The 14,578-nt window shown below is 41.7% G+C and overlaps 1 protein-coding gene across 1 annotated transcript; it reads left to right on the forward strand.

The window, feature by feature from the left end:
• Positions 1–5,750: 5,750 nt before the first annotated feature.
• On the forward strand, positions 5,751–9,678 carry LOC124002501 (uncharacterized protein C20orf85-like). The gene is made up of 4 exons (XM_046309932.1): positions 5,751–5,862; positions 6,319–6,400; positions 6,619–6,717; positions 8,772–9,678. The coding sequence occupies exons 1-4, from the start codon at positions 5,798–5,800 to the stop codon at positions 8,925–8,927; spliced, it is 402 nt and encodes a 133-aa protein (XP_046165888.1). The 5' UTR covers positions 5,751–5,797; the 3' UTR covers positions 8,928–9,678.
• Positions 9,679–14,578: the final 4,900 nt, after the last annotated feature.

Raw genomic sequence — 14,578 nt, forward strand, 5'->3', positions numbered from 1 at the left:
AGCAAGTTCATTAGCAAGTGCATCGGTGATGTTGTACCCACAGAGTCTATTAAAACCTTCCCTAACCAGAAACTGTGGATTGATGGCAGCATTCGTGCAAAACTGAAAGCACAAACCACTGCTTTTAATCAGGGCACGGTGACCGGAAACATGACCGAATACAAACAGTGTAGCTATCCCTCCGCAAGGCAATCAAACAAGCTAAGCTTCAGTATAGAGACAAAGTAGTCTCAATTCAATGGCTCAGACACGAGAGGTATGTGGCAGGGTCTACAGTCAATCATGGACAACAAAAGGAAAACCAGCCCCGTCGCGGACCACAATGTCTTGCACCCAGACAAACTAAACAATTTCTTTGCTCGCTTTGAGGACAATACAGTGCCACTGACACGGCACGCTACCAAAACCTGCGGGCTCTCCTTCACTGCAGCTAACGTGAGTAAAACATGTACACGTGTTAACCGTCGCAAGGCTGCCGGCCCAGACGGCATCCCTGGCCGCGTCCTCAGAGAATGCGCAGACCAGCTGGCTGGTGTGTTTACGGAGTTATTCAATTCAATCAAACCTTATCCCAGTCTGCTGTTCCCACATGCTTCAAGAGGGCCACCATTATTCCTGTTCCCAAGAAAGCTAAGGTAACTGAGCTAAAAGACTCTCGCCCTGTAGCACTCACTTCTGTCATCATGAAGTGCTTTGAGAAACTAGTTAAGGACCATATATCACCTCCACCCTACCTGACACCCTAGACTCATTCCAATTTGCTTACCGCCCCAATAGGTCCACAGACGATGCAATCACACTGCACACTGCCCTAACCCATCTGGACAAGAGGAATACCTATGTAAGAATGCTGTTCATTGACTACAGCTCAGCATTTAACACCATAGTACCCTCCAAACCCTGGGTCTCGACCCCACTCTGTACAACTGGTTCCAGGACATCCTGACGGTCTGCAAGTAAACGTGCAATCCTTGGAGAATAAAATCGATGACCTACGCGCAAGATTAAACTACCAACGGGACATTTAAAACTATAATATCTTATGTTTCACAGAGTCGTGGCTGAACAACGATAATATCAACATACAGCTGGGTGGTTATACGCTGTACCAGCAGGATAGAAAGACAAGGGGCGTCGGACTATGTATTTTTGTAAATAACAGCTGGTGCACGCCCTTTGGCCCCCTTTTCACCGCTTCCTCTTCACGCAAATTACGGGGATCTAGGCCTGTTCCCGAGAAAGCAGTATATTGTTTGCATCGGGCTCGTCAGACTCGTTAAAGGAAAAAAACTATTCTGCCAGTCCGTGGTGAGTAATCACAGTCCTGATGTCCAGAAGTTATTTTTGTCATAAGAGACGGTAGTGGCAACATTATGTACAAAATAAGTAAAATATTAAGTTACAAAAAACGCAAATAAACGAACAAAAAAACACAATCGGTTGGGTACATGTAAAACATCTGCCTTCTTCTCTGGCGCCATTTTATGGGTGACACAATATCACCAGATTTATCATAACTTGAACGTTATTTATAATAAGGATTACATGGACAAAATGGGACCTCTCTGAAATGAAAATGGATCGCCCTCCCTCAGCAAAATATATTTGACCTAAATCCTTCCTGAACGCTTGAAAAGAAAAACAAGTGACCTTGCCCTATACTCAAAATAATTATTAAAACATAAAAAGTCGATAGCAGAGAACATCCTTACCGGTTACCCTCACTTCTTGGACAGACCAGACCCTTTGATATGCAATTTTAGGAACAGTTCTTCATCCTGTAAGCATTACATGGTAACGCAGGAATTTTGACAGTGTACAGGGCTGCAGGCCAGAAGGTTGTGGTTTCACAGACCACCATGGACAAGAGTAAGGGTGGAAAGATCTTCATAGCAAAAGCAGAATATTTTTTAATAGGTTACCACACAATTTACTGAAATTACAGGCTAAGAATGGACAGAGAGATAGGCCTATGAGTTTATCTTATCATATTTCTCCAATGCCAAATCAGTGTGTGTCTTGTTTGCGTCGGTAAGAATCTGAGCATGGTACTTTCAAAAGTTTGGCCTGCCTTTCCACTCCAGACGGTAAGCCTACCGACACAGAACCATTTAAGCTTTAACTGCTGGCTACTCTTCTTCCATGGCTTAACCCAGAAGCTGTTTGGGTTTAACCATTTTCTATAGTACAGAAAGTGAATAGCTTAATCAATTGATAGTGACAGAATAAGATTACTTCTCAAGCAAAGTACTTTTTTGTTTGCTTGGCTATAGAAGGTTGTAGTTCATCCTCTGAATGTCAAAGAAAGTAAACAATGATATGCCCAGAGTCCTTCACTGACACAGAGGTCGGCTATTTAGAAAGTGCATGGTGGGCGGAGGAATTGGCCAACAAATCTATGGATATATCAGCCTATAGCCTAATTTTGTCTGTCAAACAGATAGGCCTACCGCTTATTTCTTAAATAGGAAGAAATAGGCTCCAACACAAAGCCCTCTTGTTGTTAGTAAAGTCTAATTAAAATGAAAAAACAGTTTAAATGAATTATACCTAATCCAAAATTACCTACTTTCAGCACCATAAGCTGTCCATTTCCGATTGATTGTGCTGCGACTGCTGCGTCATGTTTCAGCACCACATTGAAAGTTACTTGAATCTGGCTTATTGTGAGGTCAATAATTCTGATAAATACACCAAGGGCAAGAAAAATATTGTTTTCATTAAAATCAATTATAGTAGTAGGTAGCTATCAAAGTTGACCTCCGGTCTGCCTTCTCATCTTCACACACTCTCCTTCTCAAACTGAACAGAATATAGGTTATAGGCTAGTCCACACACAATATATAGATTTTTTGGGACTAGGCCTAATAAATAATACAATTCTGAATAATTATTTGACTCTCCTCCTGAACTGCCACTGCAGGCCTACACGGTACAGCATTGGTTAGGCAACACCAAAAAAGTTTTTAATCAGCAAGAGTAGAGCAGGTTAGGGCTCAGGGTTGGAATATCCACTGTACTGTATAATGCAGCCTAGTTTTATTCCCACCATCGCAGCTATCTTAGAAATATAACTTTGCTCTGTGCTTCTCAGATCAGGCATGTCATTTGATTGAGACCACACCAAATAGCCTATAGGCACACTTGATATTGCGTGCCCAGCAGAGAATAAGCAACTAATCCGGACGACTGTGTGATCACGCTGTCTGCAGCCAATGTGCGTAAGACTTTTAAACAGGTCAACATTCACAAGGCCAAAGGGCCAGACGGATTACCAGGACGTGTACTGCGAGCATGCGCTAACTGGCAAGTGTCTTTACTGACATTTTCAACCTCTCCCTGTCTGTAATACCAACATGTTTCAAGCAGACCACCATAGTCCCTGTGCCCAAGAACAGTAAGGTAACCTACCTGAATGACTACCAACCCCAGCTGAATGACTACCAACACTCATGTCTGTAGCCATGAGGTGCTTTGAAAGGCTGGTCATGGCTCACATCAACACCATTATCCCAGAAACCCTAGACCCACACCAATTTGCATACCGCCCCAACAGACCCACAGATGATGCAATCTCTATTGCACTCCACACTGCCCTTTCCCACCTGGACAAAAGGAACACCTATGTGAGAATGCTATTCATTGACTACAGCTCAGCGTTCAACACCATAGTGCCCTCAAAGCTCATCACTAAACTAAGGACCCTGGGACTAAACACCTCCCTCTGCAACTGGATCCTGGACTTCCTGACGGTCCGCCCCCAGGTGTTAAGGGTAGGAAACAACACATCCGCCACGATGATCCTAAACACGGGAGCTCCTCAGGTGTGCGTGCTCAGTCCTCTCCTGTACTCCCTGTTCACTCATGACTGCCCAGCCAGGCACGACTCCAACACCATCATTAAGTTTGCCGTTGACACAACAGTGGTAGGCCTGATCACCGACATCAACGAGACAGCCTATAGGGAAGAGGTCAGAGACCTGACTGTGTGGTGCAAGGACAACAACCTCTCCCTCAACGTGATCAAGAAAAAGGAGATGATTGTGGACTACAGGAAAAGGAGGACCGAGCATGCCCCCATTCTCATCGACGAGGCTGTAGTGGAGCAGGTTGAGAGATTCAAGTTCCTTGGCGTCCACATTACCAACAAACTAACATGGTCCAAGCACACCAAGACAATCGTGAAGAGGGCACAACAAAACCTATTACCTCTCAGGAGACTGAAAAGATTTGGCATGGGTCCTCAGATCCTCAAAAGGTTCTACAGCTGCACCATCGAGAGAATCCTGACGGGTTGCATCACTGCTTGGTATGGCAACTGCTCGGACTCCGACCGCAAGGCACTACAGAGGGTAGGGCGTACGGCCCAGTACATCACTGGGGCCAAGCTTCCTGTCATCCAGGACCTCTATACCAGGTGGTGTCAGAGGAAGGCCCTAAAAATGTTCAAAGACTCCAGCCAGCCTAGTCATAGACTGTTCTCTCTGCTACCGCACGGCAAGAGGTACCGGAGCACCAAGTCTAGGTCCAAGAGGCTTCTCAACAGCTTCTATCCCCAAGCCATAAGACTCCTGAACATCTAATCAAATGGCTACCCAGACTATTTGCATTGCCCCCCCCCCCCCCTCTTTTAAGCTGCTGCTGCTCTCTGGTATTATCTTTGCATAGTCACTTTAATAACTCTACCTACATGTACATATTACATCAATTACCTCGACTAACTGGTACTCCCTGTTTATAGCCTTGCTATTGTTATTTTACTGCTGCTCTTTAATTATTTGTTACTCTTATTTTTGTGGGGTATTTTTTCTTAAAACTGCATTGTTGGTTAAGGGCTTGTAAGTAAGCATTTCCCTGTAAGGTTGTATTTGGCGCATGTGACAAATAACATTTGATTTCATTTCATTCTAAAGCACTGAGAAATATAGAAATATCATAAATGACAAATGACATGACCCTCCTCTGGACTGCTTTAAAAAAAATACTAAACCTTCCCCTTGAATGAAATTGAAAAACCATGAGCCTCCCTATTTTCCTCCAGGTACCCATTCTGTACATTTTGATGAATGGCCGAGGTTGAGTATTGATGCAATTCAAAAGAAGGAAGAGAACATCCTCTACTGGCAGTCTGAAATACTGCATCTGCTAAGAGTAGTACTATTACATTGAGTCAGTTTGGACTACTGCTCTGTGATTACTGTAAGGTAAGAGACGTTATGGAGGTAGTTATCCAGCTTTGGGACCTCTGAGGTCGGACCTCTGGGTCAGAACAAATGCCTTTTTATTTAAATATTCAATAGGTTTTGCTAAGAGTGCCAAATAGTGATTTGTGATATAGTAATAGTATAGTAATAGTGATAGTGTATCATCGACGCCATTTAACAGTAACATTTAAGCTTAAAGGAAGTCACAATTCCATTTACCTTTTTTGCTATAAAAACTGTCATTTTAAATGCATTGCAGGAAGACATGTATAAATTGATGTGAGCAATTGCTGCTCAAAAGGGGGTGCTGATTATTAACTTTAAAATGTTAGTTAAAAAGATGTGCGTATATAGTCCAAGTCCATTACAACACTCATTATTGTTTACTCAAATTGTTTCTAATTTCACACAATGTGTGACACTCAAATGATTTGGAATTGTTTCCAAGGATACACAAAAGGATAGCTTCTCTGACTCCACTATGTTGCTATGGTGATGGTAAACATATCTGTTAGTATAACATACAAGACTATATTAGACTGTGAGGTGAGAAGTCACACACTACAGAGAGACAGACACGCTTGCCAGCATAGATGGCAGGCTGCAAACCACTTGGATCTGGTGAAGAATGCAGCTTTGTGGATAAAGATGAAATCTGGTAAACTCTTTAAAGTCTGAGTTTACAACAAAACAAATGCAATTCAATGTTATATTATGTATTCCTTGAATTTTGCTGACAAATTCGACTTTCTTTTTTTAATATAGCACAAGGTTGGTCACTTTTGTTCAAGATAAGGATATGTTATTGTTATTGTAGTAGTGGCAGTAGTGGTACTACAGTAATGGTGGATTGGTTAGCAGTAGTTAATGGTGGTGGTAGTAGTAGGCAAGTTTAGTAGAAGAAGTAGTTGTAGGCAGGTAGTAGTAGTAGTACTAGCATTAGTAGTTTAAAATATATTGATTTTACTCAGGTTCAGTAGAGGATTAGCCTACTCTCTCTAGATTATCGTTGAAATATTTGGTTCTCTGAACTGTGTTAATTTATTTAGGAGCCATGTTTTGCAGGTCCAATGTTTGTTCAAAAGCCTTATTGATGTCTTTGATTCATTTTCAGGAAAGTTCATGTCAAAATAGAGCTTCAGTCAGCCAAAGCATGGCCCAATAAATGGGGATTCTTGACCAAGTCCTACAAGGAGGTAAGCAAGTGAAACCTGATGCAGTATGAACACATAACAAGTTCTACTTCTTGAGAATACAACCATACAACCCTATAGCCTCTATTGATTAGCCAGGTAGGGACAGACTGAACTGGGCACCATTTAAATCAAAACAATGAAATCAAAGTTATTGGGTTGATCGATCACATATCTATGGGTTTCTTCAGATGTTCAGATATTTCATGCAATGTTTACAGATGCAGGAGGAGAGCAACAAGCTGAAGGACGTTGTCAAATTGGAGCTTCCCCAACATCTTAAAACACGACCCCCTACCCCACCTGAGAAATATATCCAAGTGAGTCCTTACAAACTCCTTTGGGTCAAGGTCAAGTAAGACCATGGTCAAAGGGAGTGCACTATATAGTAGTGCACAACCAGGGATGGGTAGGTTACTTTCTAAATGTAATCAGTTAGTTACTAGTTACCTGTCCAAAATTGTCATCAGTAACGTAACTTTTCGATTACCCAAACTCAAATATTGTTACTTTTAGATTACTTTCCCCTTAAGAGGCATTAGAAGAAGACAAAAATGTATGTTACCAATTGAACAACATATATTGCAGGATAAATCAATGTTAAAGTTTACATAGCTGGCCATATATATATATATATGTAACGTTTTACTTTATGCGTTGGGTTATGTAGGCTTCTTCTAACACATTGCGTTCTACTTCATATAACAATACAATTAAAGTATATCTCTACAATAAAAACCAAAGTCTATCAGAATTCCAATCATTCCAATAAATGTTATACCCCTTGATCTTCAAGAATAGGACTTGGAAATATGGAAGTATAGATTAGCTAAATTGTTTTACCTGAGCATGACCCCAGCCAGCCCTACTTTGTTGTTTATGATTTTGTTGTCATGGAGGACTGATTGATTCGAGTTGAAAAATAAATGCAGCGCTCATGAAATGGCATGCTTTGAGCACTACTGAAGAAAAAAAGCCCCACTTGTATTACATAGGCTTGGATCTGCACTGTACAGCTGTTGCTCGAGCGCATTTTTTACTGGCTGTCCACTAGTTTCAAAAACAATGATTGATGGGCAGCTTAAACTTACTGAATTCAACCATTATTGGTTTCAAATACAATACGTAAGGCACCAATAGCTAAATGAGAGAGCAGCAGTGACTCACATCAATGCGCTATGTAGGTATCAATAATAAGTGATATAGCCTTATTGCCGTAGACCAGGTATACCCCCAGGGCTACGTGCAGTCCCGTCAAGGGTTGGCAAATCGCGCTGTTAAGACACTGATGCCCTTTGCAACCATGTACCTATGTGAGAGTGAATTATCGACCCTCATTGGCATGAAAACGAAATACAGGCACAGACTGTGTGGAAAATGATTTAAGACTGTGACTCTCTCCAATACCAACATTGCAGAGTTATGTGCATTCTTTCAAGCACACCCTTCTCATTAATCTGTGGTTAGTTTTATATGTAAGATGGTTAAATAAAGAGCAAAATTATTGATTATTATTATTTGTGCTCTGGTCCTATAAGAGCTCTTTGTCACTTCCCACGAGCCGGGTTGTGACAAAAACTCACACTCATTATTATGTTTAAAAAATGTATCGTATGTGTGTGGCAGGCTTACAATGATGGCAAAAAAAAAACATTTGAGAGTGCGCTGACCCTGGTGCTAGAGGGGGTACGCAGCTGGAGATTGAATGTTTGAAGGAGTCCTGGACTACTGCCAAAGACTAAACCAGTGCTGTTATCCTTACCTCCAAGTGTTTATTCACGTTGGATAATCATTGGATGCCAACAGCAGTCACACCATTGGTAGACATAGCTTGGACTGCAGCCTACAAAAGCCTATTCCTGCTCTTTTCTTTTCCCGCGATCCATCAAAAACATTTGGTGTGTCATCATAGTGGTCAGACTAGCTCAGGTGGAACAAACTTAAACGTGTGCCTTTTTTCAATGATGATTTGAATGTCATTGAGAAAACAGAGAAGTGTCAGATTTTTATTCGCAAACATCCTTTCTGAATTTTAAAGTAATCCTCTAAGTAATCATCTAGTTTTTCAAAAGTATCTGTAATCTGTTCACAATATTTTTGCTGGCTTTTGTAAAGGATTACATGTAATCCGTTACCTTCCAACCCTGTGCACCATTACATAACAAAAACTTATTTAGTGCACTACTTTTGACCATGCCCGAGATGGATCCAATTGTCTTACGTCAATTAGAGTGACAAGCGTCGCGTAGCAGTGACCCCACCTGTTGGAAGACAATGATAGGGCTCTGGTCGAAAGTCGTGCATTATGTTGGGAATAGGGTGTCATTTGCAGACAGTAATGCTGGGCTATGTGTGACACTGAGGTCGGTTGCAGGTGGGACCCTCTCCCCCAGTTCCGCAGACCACCCAGGCTCAGATTGGCTGGCGCTCGGCAGTGCCCGAGTTGCAGTTGGAGCGCTACGGAAAGGTCCAGTGTGGGAAGAAGAGCTTCCTGAAGGAGCTGGGCTGGGCCTTCGATGCCTGCAGCTGAAAAAAAAACCTATTCTGCCATGACACCTACCTCCTAGGCCTTGGCGATGCCGTGCAGACTCAATATTGATGACTACTCAATATATGACTTTCCCTTATCCCCTGCTCTTTTTTGTCTTTGTCCTCCTCGCTTCCTCCTTTTTGTACTCACATATTCTTAAATCCTATGAAATTAGCACTTTCAGCATTTTTTAAATATTGATAAATTCTCACTAATCAATACAAAATACTATTAATCAATATAATACTATTAATCTGCTCTTATTTACTTCTCTCTCACACATTTAATTTCAACACAAATATTGCATACTATATCCAACAAAATTACCACAATGGGTGCTTGGTTATTTTGATCCAATGACAATCATTTGATTATTTATAGGATATTATGTTCTCTCCTTTCATTATCCTGTAGTCAATGGTGCTGTATTCCCACAAATGTAATGTAATTGTTAAGGTCCAACATTTTCATTTTGAGGAGGGAATTTTAAACAATGTTTGTTCCCATTTGATATACTTGGTATGATTTTTTCAATGGCAGTATGATTGACCATGTATCAATATCTTATCTTGCAATTTAGCCTATATTCTGTTCGGTTTCATAAGATTTGTATAACAAATTAAGATTTTTACAACAAATTAAAGTAGACTTTAGGGGCTCTCGAGTGGCCGGGAGACCCATGAGGCGGCGCACAATTGGCCCAGCATTGTCAGGGTTAGGGGAGGATTTGGGATTTCCTTGTCCCAACGCACTCTAGTGACTGTGTTGCGGGCTGGGTGCCTGCAAGCTGACTCCGATTGCCAGCTGGACGGTGTTTCCTCCCAACACATTGGTGCGACTTTCTTCCAGGTTAAGAGAGCAGTGTGTCAAGAAGCAGTGTGGCTTGGCAGGGTCGTGTTTCGGAGGATGCATGGCTCTCGATCTGACAGATCTTCCCAAGTCTTTAGGGGAGTTACAGTGATGGGACAAGACTGAAACTACCTATTGGATGTATTCACAATATATTTGTTTATATTAAAAAGTATTTAAATAGAAATGCTGGGTAGCACTATTTTACCGTATAGAAATGACCAAACATTTACTAAGATGTGGATTCATTATATCAAGCATCACTAGAAACCATTTACCAGCTATGTTGAATTATTAACCAAGTACCAGAAATTATTTCCTACTACACTGAACAAAAATATAAACGCAACACGTAAAATATTGGTCCCATGTTTCATGAGCTGAAGTAAAAGTTCCCAGAAATTTTTCAGGTGCACAATAAGCATATTTATCTCAAATGTCATGCACAAATTTGTTTACATCCATGTTAGTGAGCATTTGTTCTTTGCTAAGATAATCCATCCACTTGTCAGGTGTGGTATATCAAGAAGCTGATTAAACAGCATGATCATTACACAGGTGCTGGGGATAATATAGGCCACTCTAAAATGTGCAGTTTTGTCACAACACAATGCCACAGATGTCTCAAGTTTTGAGTGAGCGTGCAATTGGCAAGCTGTCTGCCGCAATGTCCACCATAGCTGTTGCCAGATAATTAAATGTTAATTTCTCTATCATAACCCACCTCAAACATTGTTTTAGAGTTTGGCAGTACGTCCAACTGGCCTCACAACCACAGACCACGTATTTGGCATCGTGTGGACGAGCGGTTTTCTGATGTCAACGTTGTGAACAGAGTGCCCCATGACGGCGGTGGGGTTGGGATGCTCTGGATCAACATGTACGACAGTGTGTTCCAGTTCCCGCCAATATCCAGCAACTTCGCACAACTATTGCAGGGGAGTGGGACAACATTCCACAGGCCACAATCAACAGCCTGCTCAACTCTATGCGAAGGATACGTGTCGCATATTTGGGTCACAGATTTCCCAATAATGTGAAATCCATACTCGTTGAGCACATTCATTCTGGCACGTCTTGCCCATCAGTGCAACACATATGGCACTGTCATACTGAGCTTAATGCAAGGCTACAGCTGCACTGACATAATTTTTGTTGTTGTTGCAATTGACTAATTCTACCTAAGGGCGCAACGCATTACACACATTCCAGATCTACTATTATGAAGCTGCCTGGAATACAAGCCAAACTGCTGTCTAACAGTAGAGGGGGATATGCTGATTTCATAATAATGAAAATGAAGTTGGATAAAAAATGTTTTACACTTCTGAAATGCTACTAGGAAACTGTTACTATTCTGTGGATGTTCGATGAATTGAGGACAACTGAAAACATGTTTGTGTTCTGGTTGTCATTTAACCATTGGGTACATTCCAATATCCATACTAGCAGAAAATACCCATACATGCCCAATACATTGCTTTATTCAAGGTGGTATGATAGAATGGATATTGGTACAGAGCCACATGCTATGATGGATTGGCAGTTTGGCACACAGACAATGCCCTGCTCTTAACCTTAGCTGGGTGACTCTTCCTCTCACACGTTCCCCCCAGTCTGCTAGACTAAAGTGGCAGACAGACACACTAGTGGGCCTGTCCCTGCATTGACCTTTCTACACAGCCATACACCAGCTCTCCTGCGATCTCGAAGTAAAACGCCACAGACCTCAGTCACTCACGCAACAACAAAGACAGCCTCTAAGGGGCGAAGCCACAGGACCATATAATTGTTTTCAAAGGCATAACTTACATTTTTAATTGAAAAGGGAATTGAATGTTTTACATTTTTCAAAAGGTTTTGTAATTCCAAGCAGATTATTTTGCCTATGTACCCACACCTTCACATAAGTGTTTGTGTTGTTCCACAATATTAAATCCACCCTTCACACTGAAACACATGATAAAATATGATGCACAAAATCCTTCACTTTGTAGCATCAAAGAAATACATAAAGATATGCTATGATGCCCTCTCATGTATTAAATAGCCAATTAAACTAGATGGTAACTTAACATAAAGTAAAATTGTGGGACTTGCTTAATCTGTTCAAAAATGTTCACTTAAACAAAGCAACTAAAAAAGTTAAATGTACTAAAACAATTGGTCTGATTAGTTTGATGTACCACTAGATCAACTTTATTACTTTGGATTGTACGTCAGTTAGATCACACATTTCATCAGAAATAAACACTCGGACTAGTACACTTTTATGCACTCTCCTAGAATACCACCGTATGTAATAATAGAGCACAATGAGGCATAGTTGACGTTTTAAATGAATACCAAACTATTTTTTTACAATGGATTTGGACAATGTGAAGGCCTCTGGGCTTGGAGCTGGATCAGTGGGAAAAGAGAACAGTGGCCGGAAAGGGGGAGCCCCAGCCCCCTGTTGGGTTCTAAGAATCACTGAGGGAGAAAGGGTAATGTATAACATTTACATTATGTCAGGATATGTTATTGTTAGAGGGATCCTCTGGGAGGAGAAGAGACACAGTCTGGTACCAGTCACCATGACAGCCGTGAGTTGGGTTGGAGTGAGCACTTTGGGGAACAGGTCAGGTCAGATGAAGTGAGGAAGACAGATATCACTAAGGTTCTGTCAGGTAACAGAGATGCATTGGCTGTTCAATTGTGTAGGAGGAGACTCAACATAGGAGAACAGGTTAAATATCCGTGCTTGTGTGAATATGTCTGTCTGTTCAGCTGTTTGATCCTTTGGGATGAATAAACTTGGTTTAAGCTTTCATAGTGTCCGTTGAGTTCTTCCTCTGATATTTATAACCTAACACCCCTAAGCATCTCTGCCCCCAGGGAGGATACACAAGTTAGCTGAGCATAGCATACATAGGGTTCTAAAAAAATCACATTACATAATTTTGCCTGATTCCGTTTTGTATTTTCCCAAATTCTGTTTTCTCGGTTTCATTTTTCCAGGTAAAACTTTCCCCCAATTTCTTCAGATTTTCGTCATCAAAATCACCCTTTTTTAATAGAAAAAAAAGATGGAAGTCCACAAGAACGCTTAAAACACATCAGGAAAATGCCGCCGGAGGGGATGGCTGCTGTTTTACGGGCTCCTAACCAATTGTGCTATTTTGGATTGTTTGTAACTTATTTTTAACATAATGTTGGTGCTACTGTCTCTTCATGACAGAAAATAACTTCTGGATATCAGAACACTATCTCAATTGGGCTGAGGTCGGGTGATTGTGGAGGCCAGGTCATCTAATGCACCACTCCATCACTCTCCTTCTTCATCAAATAACTCTTACATAGCCTGGAGGTGTGTTGGGTCATTGTCCTGTTGACAAACAAATTATAGTCCCACTACGCGCAAACCAAATGGGATGGCATATCACTAGAAATGCTGTGATAGCCATGCTGGTTAAGTGTGCCTTGAATTCTAAATAACTCACCGACAGTGTCACCAGAAAAGCACCACCTCGCCATCACACCTCCTCCTCCATGCTTCACGGTGGAAACCACACATGCGGAGATCATCCGTTCACCTACTCTGCGTCTCTCAAATTTGGACTAATTTCCACCAGTCTAATGTCCATTGCGTGTGTTTCTTGGCCCAAGCAAGTCTTTTATTCTTATTGGTGTCCTTTAGAGGTGGCTTCTTTGCAGCATTTCGACCATGAAGGCCTGATTCACGCAGTCTCCTATGAAAAGTTGATATTGAGATGTGTCTGCATTAATTTGGGCTGCAATCTGAGGTGCAGTTAACGCTAATGAACTTATCCTCTGCAGCAGAGGTAACTCTTGAGTCTTCCTTTCCTGTGGCGGTCCTCATGAGAGCCAGTTTCATCATAGCACTTGATAGTTTTTGCGACTGCACTTGAAGAAACTTTCAAAGTTCTTGAAATGTTCCAGATTGACTGACCTTCATGTCTTAAAGTAATGACCAGACAGTCATTTTTCCCCTCGACCAATCATCATCTACCACCACCTCCATCAACACCATCCTGTGGGTCTTCAAACGAAGTCACAAAAATAAAATAAAAAGTGGCAGAGGCATTTGTGCAGTCCTAAACAAGTATCTTCCAAGCCGATAAGCTATGATGCTGCCAAAATGCTATCAATGTACCTCAAGAAATTCCCAGATAGGCACCTGCTCAGATGCCGTCTACTCTTGCGGCCCAGCCTACCTTTTCTAGGAGTTTCGCCTGATGCAGTTACCTGTGGCAATGTCATGAGTGGAGTGCTGGAGGTGAAGTGTCCCTTTAGTGCGAGGGACATGACCGTGGAGGATCATGTGTCCTCAATCAAGGATTTCCACCTGATCAAAGAGGATGAGGGGATAAGTATCTGGCTCACGGTCAGTGTTCCAATTAATCCCAACGGTTTTCGAATGGGTTGAGGTCGGGACTCTGTGCTGGCCAGTCAAGATCTTCTGAACCAATCTCAACAAACCATATCTGTAAGGACCTGGCTTTGTGGATGGGTGCATTGTCATGCTGAAACAGTAAAGGGCCTTACCCAAATTGTTGCCACAGAATTAGAACATAGAATCGTCTAGAATGTCTTTGAATGTGTTAGCGTTAAGATTTCCCTTCTCTGGAACTAAGGGGCCTAGCTTGAACCATAAAAAAATAGCCCCAGACCATTTCCTCCTCCACCAAACTTTACAATTGGCACTATGCATTGAGGCAGGAAGCGTTTTCCTGGCATCTGCCAAACCCAGATTCATCTGTCGGACAGCCAGGTGGTGAAGCATGATTCATCACTCCAGA

This window comes from Oncorhynchus gorbuscha, linkage group LG18, assembly GCF_021184085.1.
Source record: "Oncorhynchus gorbuscha isolate QuinsamMale2020 ecotype Even-year linkage group LG18, OgorEven_v1.0, whole genome shotgun sequence".
NCBI lineage: Eukaryota > Metazoa > Chordata > Actinopteri > Salmoniformes > Salmonidae > Oncorhynchus > Oncorhynchus gorbuscha.

What these genes read in the sequence shown, in the direction of transcription:
- LOC124002501 (XM_046309932.1), top strand. Translation starts at nt 5,798, where the DNA reads ATGGCAGGCTGCAAACCACTTGGATCTGGTGAAGAATGCAGCTTTGTG. An exon ending in GTGGATAAAGATGAAATCTG is followed by an intron (nt 5,863 to 6,318) that starts GTAAACTCTTTA and finishes ATTCATTTTCAG; the next exon opens with GAAAGTTCATGTCAAAATAG. An exon ending in CACCTGAGAAATATATCCAA is followed by an intron (nt 6,718 to 8,771) that starts GTGAGTCCTTAC and finishes GGTCGGTTGCAG; the next exon opens with GTGGGACCCTCTCCCCCAGT.